The 13,738-nt window shown below is 37.0% G+C and overlaps 1 protein-coding gene across 1 annotated transcript in view; it reads right to left on the bottom strand.

Moving 5' to 3' along the window:
* Positions 1-13,738, bottom strand: part of ERC2 (ELKS/RAB6-interacting/CAST family member 2) — a 297,125-nt gene that overhangs the window by 218,612 nt on the left and 64,775 nt on the right. Inside the window, exon 5 of the mRNA XM_053954051.1 lies at positions 4,265-4,339. Coding sequence (XP_053810026.1) covers positions 4,265-4,339 — 75 coding nt within the window. The remainder of the gene's footprint in view (positions 1-4,264; positions 4,340-13,738) is intronic.

Here is a 13,738-nt window from a genome sequence, read left to right as displayed (position 1 = left end):
TAATGCAGAGAATACTCAGGTTTATCTTTGAAGATAAGGGAAGTGAAAGTTCATGCAATCTTAACAATAGAATATGTTGCACTGCAATCACACACACTTCTCTAGAACCAAACCCATACCTGAAATATCACAGCTGGATCAATACATAAAGATGGCTCTTTCTGCAAGTAAGGTAAACCACAAATATTTTCATTTACTTTACAGCTTACATTTATAAAGACTTTATAGTTGCTAGACTCCACATATTTTTCAATATCCTATCCTTAAGATGAGTTCTAGGCCATATTTGTAGGCAATTTCTGATTTTCTCTCTCAAGTACTATCACTCTTTTAGTGGTGATAGAAGTAGACCTTAGCAACATGTAATGGCTGGGCTGGAAGCAGCATTTAAAGGTCATCTATCTAATCCAACCCCTGCCATGGGCAGGGACACCTTCCACTATTCCAGGTTGTTCCAAGCCTCTCCAACCTGGTCAGGAACACCTTCAGGAAAGGGACATCCACAGCTTCTCTGTGCCAGGGCCCCACCACACTCATCATAAAATTATTTTTCTTCCTATATCCAATCTAAATTTATCCTATTTCAGTTTAAAGCTGTTGTTCCTTGTCCTATCACAACAGGCCCTATTGAAAGGTCTGTCCCCATCTTTATGTGTCCCCTTTCAGTACTGAGAGGCTACAAGGCCAGAGAGCCTTCTCTTCTGCAGGCTGGACAGCCCCAGCTGTGCCAGCCTGTCTGTACAGGAGAGCTGCTCCAGCCCTTGCATCATTGCTGTGGCTCCTCTGGACTTCTTCCAACAGGTCCACATCTTGTTTTGTCCTGTGGAGCCCAGGACAGAAGGCAGCACTCCAGGTTGGGCCTCATGAGGGATGAGCAAGCTTTGACCCAATTCATGTGCTCAGCAGTACTTACCATAAAGTCAAGTGAAAAGGGTGATTACTTTTAATCTTTTTTTAAATTATATTAATAGGTGTTAATCAACATTGAATATCACTGATATTCAGGATACATTCAAAGATATCAGTCATCTGGCATTTGGCAGCACACAATATGCAAGGAAGCATGCATAGGTGCAATTGCAAATGAAAGGATTTCCATGTACCAGTTTTATTTTATACTTTAATAGATTAAGATTTAGGCATGAGGGAAAAATATGCAGTTTAATCACATATACCCACAGTCACAAAGTCAAAAGCAACCACTGCATCAAAACTAGACTAGTTTGAGGGAATAACAGGAGCATGTGGGAGAAGGAAGCATCCTGCCCTCCCTTAGTTTTGTGACTGCTTTCTAGAAGAAAAAAGGGCTTCTGGAGAATAAGGTCAGTTGCAGAAAAGAGAACGAAGTAAACAGTGTAGTGAGAAGCAATAGAACAAAAGACATGAGATATCTGGAGGGAAATGTGTCCATGAAGCAAAACCAGGAAGTTAGGAAAGAACAGCCTGTGCAATGCATCTGAAAAGACAACAGATATCTGGAAATTAAGAAATAAAGCAAGATAAACAGGAGTCAAGGCATAGGATGTGAATTTTACATATTTTTTTTTGTTTGCCTTTTTTTATTTTGCATGAATATACAGGAGATAAACACTGGTCAACAAGACAGGAGTTATGGAGAAAATGCAATTGCTGTAAGAATAAGCAGCTACTTGCAAAGCTTTAGAGAGAAAGATGACAGGACAGGACACGTAGTGCAGAAGATGTCTAGGACAAACAAACACAAGAGAGAATAGGTAGGAGAAATGGGTATCCTTGATTGGATGAAAGGGAATACAGATGGGAAAAAGGGACAGAAAGAATTCAGCAGTGGCAAGGGACAGAAGAAAACCACAGAGAGAACAGAAGAATTTATGACGGAGGGAAAGTTGCATCCTGGCAGAGCCTGGGGGAGCCATGGAAGGCACTCAGACAAAAGCTTAAGTGGTGAGGGGCTGGAAGGGGCTGGGTGTGGTGAAGAGAAATGTAAACTGCTCGGAGTCTCTGCGTGGGGGAGTGGATGGCCTGAGACTGCCATACTGCAGCTAATCCTCTCCCTCCTTCTACCCTCAACATTGTAGGGAAACAATTCCTTCAAAGCTTGATCATTCAAAACAAATGTTCCACATTTTTTTCAAAACAAATGCTGTCTGGATTAAGACAACTTAAATTTACTTGAAAAACATTCCAAATCTGAAACTGGTAATGAAAACTGCTGTTTAATCATGTGGATTTCAACATCTTACATTTGTCCCTTTTTCTTTTCAATATTAGGCCTACTTTAGACAGGGGCAACCCCAAAGGGGCGTGTGTTCATAGGGACAGAAAGAACTGTGTGCCTCAGAGGCAAAGAGGAGCTTTGCATCAGGACTCCAGCAACAGGATTGCAGCCTCACTCACAACAAATCAAAATCCTCACGATAAAGATCTGATTTTTAAAAAGTGGAATATTGCACCACACCCACCTCTCCTGGGACTCAAACAGAAAACACTTCTGTGTCCTCAGAGACAGACACTGTCAGGAGCAACAACAGCCACATCACATGTGTCATTCATGTGTCCTGTACCCCCATCCCTGTTCTTTTCAAAGACTTTTGGTACAGGAAGAGGAACTGAAAATTAACTACAACACGTCCTTTACATTGTTATATAACCCACGTGAAAGATTATACATTATTCTAACACACTGCTTTTGTATCCCAGAATTTTTAAATTTATAATTCTGAATATTTATAGAAAAACCAAGTTTCTCAGCCAGTATCTTACTTTCCCATTTACTTAGGGTAGTGAGTTACTGCAAAAACATAGATTTCATACAAAGACTTCCGAACTAATGTCCAAAGCAAATATACATCCAAAAATGGAATTCTGTAATCAATGTATCTTCTTTGTTACTAATATAATCCAAACTAATTACTATCTATTAAAAGACAGATATTGTATTGATAAAGTCCTGCAGTTGTTTTAAGTGTGTGTTTACCACAACGTTCAGACATGCTGAACTCATTTGCTCATAACAGAAGTCCCTGGCAAAATGAGGCCTTTAATTTGCACTTCCTTTTAAGAATGAAATGAAAGATCATCATTAATGAATTTCAGGCAGCATTGCCAACTCACAAATTATCTCATGTCTTATAGTAATTCTCTTAAAGATGAACAATCCAGACTCACAGAATTATGCAAAAAATATCAGTTTTCCCTTTTTAAATTACTATTTTTATTCTTTGTTATTGTGGAGTGAAAAGCTATAACACTTTAGTAATATTACATACCAAAAAGAGTAAACTATAGTCATCACATTTTGTCATACCTGCTGATGCAACTGAGATTTTCCCTTAGGTTGGCTGTAAAATCATGGCCTAATAACAACCAATAGAAGAACTGGTTTTAAGGTTTGAGGAGGAAAACATTTCACATTAGCCAGTTTATTCTATGTACTTTGGATCTCCTAGACACGTCCCCTAGTCTTTTTAAAAAGCAATATTCTGTTCTCATTTTTCAGCAATGCTACACTTCATATTTTTCATCAATTTTATTTAGAAAACAGATCAGGAGAAATAAGTACTAATTACTCCTAGCTACATAAAATAAATTAAAATGCTAAAGGAAGCATTCAATAACTAATGAGTAAAAGTCATAAATCAACACTTGCTAGGCAGCTGTCACAGCTGCTTGTTCACTCCCCCTCAGTGGGATGGGCAAGAGAACCAGAGAGCAGAAGTGGGAAAACCCATTGTGTAATATGTAAGGCAAAGCTGGGCATGCAAGCAAAGCAACACATGGAATTCACACACTGCTTCCCATGCACAGGTAGATGCCTGGCTGTTTTCAGGAGAGCTCCATCAGGCACAAGAGTTATTTGGGAACACAAATGCCGTGACTCTGAAGGTCCTCCCTTCAGTTTGTGGAGGCTGAGCATGACGTGACAGTATGGATTATCCCTGTGAATAATCCATTTGGGTCAGCTGTCCCCACTGTGCTCCCTCCCATTCTATTTGGTGAATTTGGGTCAGCTGTCCCCACTGTGCTCCCTCCCAGCCTCTTGTCCACCCCCACCCTACTTGCAGGGTGGCAGCAGAGCGAGAAACTGGGAAAGCTTTGACTCTGTGTAAGCCCTGTTGGACAACAGCAAAAACATCAGCATGTTATCAACACTGTTTTCAGTCTGAAATTCAAAACACAGCACCAGACAGGCTGCTACAGGGAAAATTAACTCCATCCCAGCCATACCCAGTACAAGACTTCATTCTGTAGAAATAGCATACAGGGAAACATGCAAAGGCCATACCTTCATTTCAATGACTGTTTGCAGAGCCTTCGTCTTTGCTGGCTCAGGCTGAAGTTGGGTTCTTCTATGCAATTCCTGTGGAGGGACACGATAGAAATAAGCTTGACGACTCATCTTACCATTATTTTAATCACTCACATGAACTCATTGCAACAAAATAAGTCTGATGACAAGAAGCAGGTAACTGCAAGTGCTACAGGTGCTTCCCAGGCTGTATCCCCTCTGCCACCACTGCACTCCCTATCTTATGTTACAGCCAACTCTGACAGCACATGCGCTATTTCTGAAACCCCTTATCAATAATTAACAGCAGGCGTGACAACCCAGCAAGGAATTTCTTAGTCCAGATACAATGCTGCTGTTGCTGCTTAAACACCAAAACTTTATTCAATTCTGTTACTAATTCAAACACTGGTGTTAAATCTTTTACTGCAGTTTCTTCTTAATTTTTCCTCTATTGTCTGAAATAAGCAATTTAAACACATTATATTCAAATTTGACATTTTAAGGATAATAATTATGTAGTGGGCTGACGCAGCACACGTTACAGTAGCATTAACATTTCAGTTTTCACATTTTCATACTGTTTTTTATGCATCTTAATCCACAGGCAAAAGAAAAATGGATTGCATTTGGTTAAGACAAAGTTAACAGTACCAATACATACTGGTCTTTATAAAAACAATAATTAAAAAAAAAACCCACAAGAGTATGAAGACAGCAACACTCAGTCTCACGAAAACAGAGCTGCATCTTGGTATGACATATCCCAATAAAAAACTCACATAACTACCTGGAAAAAATGTAGTAAAAGTGTGACAAAACACCTTCATTTGAGAATTTGGTGATGCTGATTCCCTTCCCATAAACCATATGAGAAGTTTATTAATAAAAAATCCTGAAACAGGACAGATATTGTCCCATTTCTACTCCTTTGGAGTCTTTCTGCTCTAAAAGACAGAAGTGCCATCCTTGATGTCTTTATGTCCTGGTTCTTTCTATTGCAGTACTCCACACAGACTCCTGAACTAACCTTGTAGCCATGAAAAAGATGTTTATGCTTGAGGCCAAGGAGCCAAGTTATAACCAAGGTATAACCTCCTGTATAAACCACAAGTTTAAAAGTCATTTTTTGTATCACAAATTATCAATCAGTTTCTTCTGTGCAGCAACAAACATATTGCTTATCCATGACTGTGAGAAACAACTGCTCTCAAAGACTAATTACTGTATGTTATTAAACTGAAGTCTACTGCTAATAAACATCTTTATAAAATAGATTAAAAAATGTGCAGCCTAATGTACTAAAATAACTGGAAGTGACATATTAGTATACTTAACACTAAGTCTGAACAGTTTCTTATTAGATTAAATGTATTGCAGGTACATATACATATATTTAAACCACTGTTAACAGATAACAGTGAACTTATAATTTTGCTTTTATGCATTTTTCAATTGCTTTGGCATTTATGAAATAGTATATCTGATTGGACCTTTTTCCTTGTGGTTTTTTTAATTTAAATGCAACTCTCCATATTATAAAAAGAAAGACATTTTTGCAAATCACCTATGCAAGGAATCATTCAATCACCACCAGCTGTTTTTCTTAGATGAAATAAGTACCTTCACTGCACGAATGTTTTAAAAAATAAGAGTATGTAATGAATTTGTCATACAGTTACAAAAAAGAATAGTTGGCCAGTCATACCACTATCAGATCAGCAAAAATTACAGCTAATTCTAAGACCAGACTTTGCTCCCCAGGGCCATATAAACTGAGCTGGAATATAAACAGGATTCCACACATTGCCCAGGGAGACAAACCAGAGTTTCCACCCCCTTAGCCAAAGATGTATAGACTGCCAGAGATGCGTATTCCGAGATGTCTATCATAGCATGAAGCCTTGCCTCATAATGCTTTTCCTGTTTGCTTTATGAATCAATCTGATGCTGGCTGACTTAAAAGCTTTTCTTCTCTATCCCTGATGGTAAAATGAAGCAGACTTTAGGATTCTGGAGAAGATCAGAAAATTACTCCCACTTTATTATTTTGTGCGGGTTTTCTTCCAATCAGATTCAAATGTTTGGAGACTCCCACAAGGCTCAGTTCTTGGATTTATGTTGTTCTATGTATGTGCTTTTTCATTTGGGGTACCTGATTCAGGAATATACTTTTGGGGTACTAATTTAAAGATACACTTTATGTGCATGATACCTTACCTTGATTGTCTGAGGTCATCTGGAGGCTTTCAAATTTGCCTGAACAGCTAAGCAAAAGATATTCTAGAGATTTCAGAAAGTCCTCATAGCCTAAGGAAACCAGATTTTTATCCATTACATCATTTCTGGAATGATGTCTATTTCTTGTTTTCAATTTCTTTTAATAAAAAGCCCAGGGAGACAAGTAAAAAATGTGGGGTGGGGGGGAAATCAAAAACTTACCAAGGATATTTTATTTAAACCTAAACTGTATTGAAGGGAACTCTTGATTCTTAAATCCATGAAAACATTCTTGTGTCATCATCTCTGTAACAATCAAAGCCTATACTAAAAATCTCTCAGAGATGCAATAATTTATAAAAATAATTTTCTTTATATCCCTCTACATGACACCTGCAAATAGTAGAAATTCTGAGTAACCACTTTGCACATGGAAATTAATTATAATGCTGTGTAACCAAATGCCCACACCTTGTATTTCCTGATGATGCTCCATTGTCAAGGTTATTAACACACCCACACAAAACTAGCAGGTAATCAGATCTTCTTCACATTAAATTTACTTTAATAGTCTTTGCTTGTAGACTAAAATGAGCTTCAATCCAAACTTGGCCATTGCTTTCTCCTTCCACAATACTAGGTTAGCATCTTGTATTGGCCTCAGAAGTAACTTAAACACCAAAAAAGATCCAAAGAGCAGACAGAGTATATTTGTAATCTTAAAATACTGGTGGAAGATGAATTCTACCCTTTTATTCAGAAATTGATAAGATGATACTGCAGGATTTTGTCATTAATCACTGGTGCTGAAAATCCCCACTACGTAGCATAATCTGAACCTAATACTAATTACCCAAATAAAACTGTGTTTTTATCCCAGCTATATTAAAAGACACTTCATCCCTTAGCTGTAGGAAAGTGAGGGTGCTGCAAACTTATCCTTCTTTACTCTGTTTCTGAATTATTTTATTAATGTTCCCAAGACATCAGTGACTGTGTTGTTCTCATTCAATGATACCAACACTGTCAATGTAATTCAAGGTTTTACCTTTATTTACACAAAACTGCCTAAAATAATGAAACAAAGTGCTAGAAAGGAAATGTTCAGAAATATAGGCAATTTGGAGATGATGTGAAACTGTGAGTGTCTGCATTGGAAGAAGAAAGAAAAATTATTAAAGAAGGCAGTACAAAAACTGGCATGAGTAACCATTGTGTCAGTAAATGCAGCTTTTTGCCTTCACAGACAAAATGTACCAATCTGCAAATCACAGCAGGCAATGGCATAGGAGCTGCTAGTTCTCTCAAACACCCCAAAGCACACTGGTTCCATTCTCCTGGAAAAAAAAGCTTTGGTAGTTCTTCTACAGGATCAGCCTGTCTGAACTTAAAAATTTAGATCAGCAGTATTTCAGTATTTCGATCTTTTAAGTAAAAGCACAGCACTTACCTGAAGTGTCTAAAACGTAGTGTTTCTTTAGCCAAAAATACCATTAGAAACACTGATAAAATTCGATTTAACCAGAATACTGGAAGAATATAACATACAGGAATTGATTCATTCTTAACATGCAGACTTCTCTGCTGTTTTCTAACTCTTCACATCCACCCCCAACCAAAACAGTCTCACAGTAATTAAAATGAAAGTAGATTTAAGAAATCCTGATCAAACTCTTTGTCTTTCTGGAAACCATAAATTGACAACACAAAATTCCTATGTCTGTCTCCACTGTGCATGAATAAAGAGCCCTTTTATTGGAAAGGGTTCTAAAAATCATGTTACCATGAATTTTCTTTTAAAAATTCACCATTTTTCAGGTATTTGAACTCTGGGAGAACCTGTTAAAGAAATTTTATCAAATTCCAACAAATTTTATAGTTTGGAGAAATTAAAATGTGTATATAAGAACATGAAATGAAAAATCAGAGGAAATGGGAAGGGTGGATAGCTACAAAAGTTCTGCAGAGATTTTCTTTGTAAATTAGGGGTATTAAAATGTGTTAAGTTCTCAGAGTTAAGCAAAATACTCAGATGCATGCCTAATTCTCTCTCTCTTTGTCATTTTAAATAAACAGACATGAATTTTGATGAATATGAAAGAAATTGCATTTATCAGGGATCACCACCAAACTATAAAACAAAGGTCAATAGTTCATGACGATGGAGAAGTCCAGCAACAATCTCAATGGCCCCAGTACTACTCTTGAACAATGAGTCTAACACCATCTCTGGCCTACATTAAAAAACTTGGAGATGTAAAGAAGAGTATGAGGGAGAAAGGAAGAGTTTTTACACCAGTTGAAAATCACCACATTGAATCATGAGCCAAAGCACTTCTTTACAATGATCAGACTTCAATTTATTCCTCAACTCATGCATATAAGAGGGGCTTATGAAGTTTTACTAACATACCTAAAGATAGACTATGAGGAAAAATAATCTGAGCTTTAAGAAACTCAGCTTTTCTTTGACCTATATGTCAAAAACCTTAAGCAAACACATGCATTGTCATACTGGAAGTTTGTCCTCTGGCAAGAGACCACATATAAAAAGTTTCAAGTGAAAACAAGATTTGTATATGGAGCTTGAAATGCATGTGGGACAATTTAATTTGTAATTGAAAGCACACAGTCTTTTTTCTGAAAGGAGCTACTGAAACTCTACTTTTACCAGAATTCTTGAAAATTTATTTCTTTTCTTTGTAGAAGGAATAAAACTCCTAGAGGATCATTTCTGTTTTGCACAGTACCATTAATCTCTTGTCGTCTTACCAAAATTACTTCCCCAAATTTAGAAAAAGGGAAGAGTTATTGCTACACACATATTTTCAGAAAAAGAAACTTTGATGATAAACAGTTTTCTCTCTTTTCACCATTTTCTTTAAGAACGCATACTGAAATGCTTGAGTGTCTGCAGTAAAGGAAGGCCATATATTTGTTTTCAGGTGTAGTCCATTAGAATCAGAAAACAGACATTCCAACTGCTGCTTACACTACTGCAAAGCAAATATACTCTAGAAACATCTTGGCTAAAAATCTTTCTCTTTTCAGTGCATATAAAGCTTTATAACTGCATGGAAAAATATGGCTTTTTTTAAAAGCTAAATGTTTAAATAGTCATTTATTAGTAACTCATGTGCACTAAAAAGAATAATTTAATTTGCAGTAGGACACAAAAATGAAACATTGTTGGTAGCTATAAACCAGGATTTTTAACTATTTGGTTTTGGGTGTGGGGATCTTTTTTTAGAAGATTATCTTTTATTAAAATCACATCTTCAGATTCTTAAAATGTAAAATCCTTATTGTTACAAATCCTTTGTGTAATCCATAGTGTTTAAAAAAATCCTTATCCAACAAATCCACTATTTTGAAGACTTATTTCCACTTCTTCCCTCCCATTTAGAAGCTTGAGCACACAAAGAACTTTTTAATAAGGCCGAAGCAGAAAGCAATATCCCATCAGTTTTAGAATGAGTGTAACACTAACCGTGGAGTAATAATGGAATTCCACCTTAGGGTGTAACTAAGAATAGACTTCCCTTGCTCCTGCCATCAAAAGCATACAGGCAACACTTAAAAGGGTAAAGTCACAGCAAAGATTACCAAATACAATCCCAAGATCCAGAACACACAGTAGAGATGCTGCTGTGTGCGAGCTCCACTCCTCATAAATAATAAAAAACAAAAACCATCTAAACATGGATGGTACTTGCGGGACAGGATGTTAACAGCAGTGCCAACACACAGTGTTTGTGGTATTTCTATAGGCCAGTTCATCTAAATAGAGGAAAGCAGTTTCCAATAGTTCTTTCCATACTCACACAACTAACCTCCTGATAAGTTCCTTAAACAAGCTGAAACCTAAGAGTTCTGTCCTAGAAAAACAAAAAGACAAAGGGTGATATCCTGTTTAGTGCTTTCCCCACCTTCCAACCTATGCGCACACCCAACAACATTTGTTTAATTTCTGCTCTGCACCAGTGCTCCTCTTCAGCCTGATTGCAGATGCAAAACCAATTCAAATTATTAAATTAAGAACTTAGTTCTCAAATGGCAGCAAAATAGCCCTGCCAAAACCAGACTCGCACTCGACAACTCAAAGCCATAAGAACTACATATTTCCCACACTTGCTGCACAGAGCTCTTAAGGTTACTGCAGAATGTGTTAGCTGGTGTTAACATGCACAGAACTTCAAACATGTGTTCACTTTTCTGGTAGAAATCCTTTTATAAACTTTACACTAAGAAAACACCAATCACTGTAAACAGCCTGAGCCAACCCAGGGGAGTGCTGGCCCACCCCCATGTTGCAGTAATACTTCAAATTTATTAGCACAGGATTTTTTAATTTGGAAAAGCACAGTTGTACCTACTAATGTCCAGACTTATTAATTGATATACTCTTTTGTTATTGCTTTTCCGAGCCTACATTTTCATGTCTCTTTTCCTTTCATGTGGACTTGGTGAAATCACTAGCTAAAATAACTTACAGGTTTGATTTTCAGTTCCCTAATTCTCCAGGAAGGGCTTTTCTAAATATGGGTGAGTTTTACTTACATGCGTTTAAAATTACTGCTGGTTTAGGCTATTTAGTATTTAAACTTAATCAGCAAAGCCAGCAAACATCTGAGTTAATAAGACTTCAAATGTGTAAATTCATTGGCTCTGAGGCTCAAGTTTTTTTAAAATGCAGAGTTCTGTGACAATATTTGTGGCGTCCAAGGGCCCATATTGAGATGAATACTATCCAATACATCAGTCAGTGGAACTGAGCAGAGCCTCAGCAAGCTCACAGGTGACACCAGGCTGAGCAGTGCTGTTGGTTGGGAAGGGATGGGTGAGAGGGACAGTGACAGGCTGCAGGAATGTGCTCCTGGGAACCCTCAAGGGCCAGGTCCTGCACCTGGGTGGGGCAATGCCCCAGTTGGGTGATGAGTGGGTGCATGGAGAGCAGTGCTGCAGAAAAGAAGTGGAGATAGAAAAATTAGATTAAAAATTAGATTAAAAATTAGATATTATTCTCTAACAAAGATTACAGTCATCCTATCATCATGTAACAGAATGTCAAAGCTCTCAGTTAACAAGATATTATCTCCCCTAGATATTCAGGGAAATGTCATCCCGACATTCCCAAGTGTTCTATATAGCTGTTCGGTTATGCAAATATATGGCAGAGAGGGACATGAGAGCAGTACCCTAAAGAGATAAGACATGGATAATTTTTCACATAATTTGAGTGACATGCGTGCTTTAGCAGGTGGGCATTTTGGTTTCATTTAAAAAAAAAAAAAAAAAAAAAACAACTCATAAATAGCATGCTTTTTTAACCTAAAGCTAAAATGTTATGCTTGTCTAAAGAACTCACCCCACCACAATCTCACTAAAAAAAGAAAGGAAGAAATTAGTTTGCATTGACTTAAAAAAAAAAAAAAAAATCCTATTTTTGGATCTGCCAGAAACTGAATTTACGGCACCTACCAATTCAATGCAGCTCTGCCTATCAGTTGATATTTGCCAACCAAGTCTTCCTCAAGAGGGAAGCAGTGGGGGTAATGTCTAAACATTTGAGAATGCAGAACACTTATTTCACTCTGAAATTACAGAAACACATTAAAATCAGAAAAACAGAGTTGATTGTATATGAGAATATTGGAGTGAAGCAAACAACACCCATGTCCTCTACAACAGCCCTGCTGCACAGCCTGTGTTCTACCACAACTACAGAAAGGAACTGTTCAATTCATATAGGAAACAACCTGCACAAGTAGTGAATTGAATATTTATCATTCTATGAAGTTTGTCAAGAGTCTGTTAAAGTGAAGCTCATACATCAGCTCACAATAATTAAAAAAAAAAAAAAGAAAAAGGAATAAAAACCACTTAGCACCTGCTCTGAATCTTTTTCCATTGCCTGAGAAACTAAGTGTTGCTTGGTAACTCAAATCCATCTGTTCAAATTTCCTCTTCCAGTCTTCCATTTTTATCAGAACAGAAAAACCCACACATGAACTGAAAATATGATCAAAAAAAACCCCCACCATATTTTATCACTGCATAAAAGATACAACAATTCCATATCTGTTTTTCTATTACGGCAGAGTGAAAAGTGTCTGATGTTGTCTCTTAGAAACAAAATCACTTCATATCACAGACTTAAGAATGGGAAAATAAATTCTTTATTTTATTCCTTTTCCTTACCTCAGGGCAATACAAGGAGCAAGACACCATTCCTCACAGTTCAGACTTCTCATGCTGCCACGAATACCTATAGACCAGGGGCTGAGGGACAGTTTAAAAACTACTTCCCTGTGCATCAGTACTCAAAACAAATGCTGAATGCGTAGATACTATAAGTATATCCAAATGCTTCGTTTTCTCCATAGATGTAAATCAAAATAATCTCAACCAAAATTACTGTTATTATCTGTTGTGATTAAAAACAGACCCTAAAGGAGAATTTTCGAAACTTTATGAATCCATGTAATGATGCTTGCATAGGTTGAGACTGGAAAACTGGCAAATAGAGAAAAACTGCATGTTGACATAGGATACTAAATTCTGTACAGAAGACATGATTATGTGTACTTTAAAAATCCACCATGTTCCAAATAGAAGTGGCAGCAATAACAAACCACTGTAATCTATGCTTTCCATGTTTTACATTTTTTTTAGGCACAAAACTTACCTCAGTATAGGTCTGGGGTTTGGTTTGTTTTGATAACTTTTGGAGTCACTATTACAGAAGGCATGAATACAGCAGGTACAGTTTCAACAAATAAAACTTCCTTAATATACTGAGAAAAAAAATTACATGCTATGTATTATCCGATTTCTATATCTTTATAAACTCAAAAACTTGGAATTAGTGCTATTATAAACATCTTTTGTCATATTTGTTTCAAAAGAGAGGCAGAGTCAGCTCTTGGCTTTTCAGAGTGATACTTTGTTTCAGGGGAGCTTTATAAAGAAGAAGGTTCAATGTTTTCTGCTCTTAGCCAGGCTGTCCTTCTGAAGAACACATTCTCTCTTTTATGTGGCGCATAAGACAATGTAATGCTCATGAGCCCAGAGGTACTGCAGGGACCTCAATTCATACCCAAGAAGGAGCTTTCTCTTTTTTATCATTTCTCCTTTCTCTTGTACATTAAAATTAGAGGTTAATTCAGTCTAAGGCAAGTATGGGATGTATAACAAGACACCATCAACCCTTTCAAGCTCTGGTTCATACACTGAAGAATATATAAAAAG

This window comes from Vidua chalybeata, chromosome 12 (genome assembly GCF_026979565.1).
Source record: "Vidua chalybeata isolate OUT-0048 chromosome 12, bVidCha1 merged haplotype, whole genome shotgun sequence".
In the NCBI taxonomy this organism is placed as follows: domain Eukaryota; kingdom Metazoa; phylum Chordata; class Aves; order Passeriformes; family Viduidae; genus Vidua; species Vidua chalybeata.
This window is presented reverse-complemented; position numbering and strand designations above follow the sequence as displayed.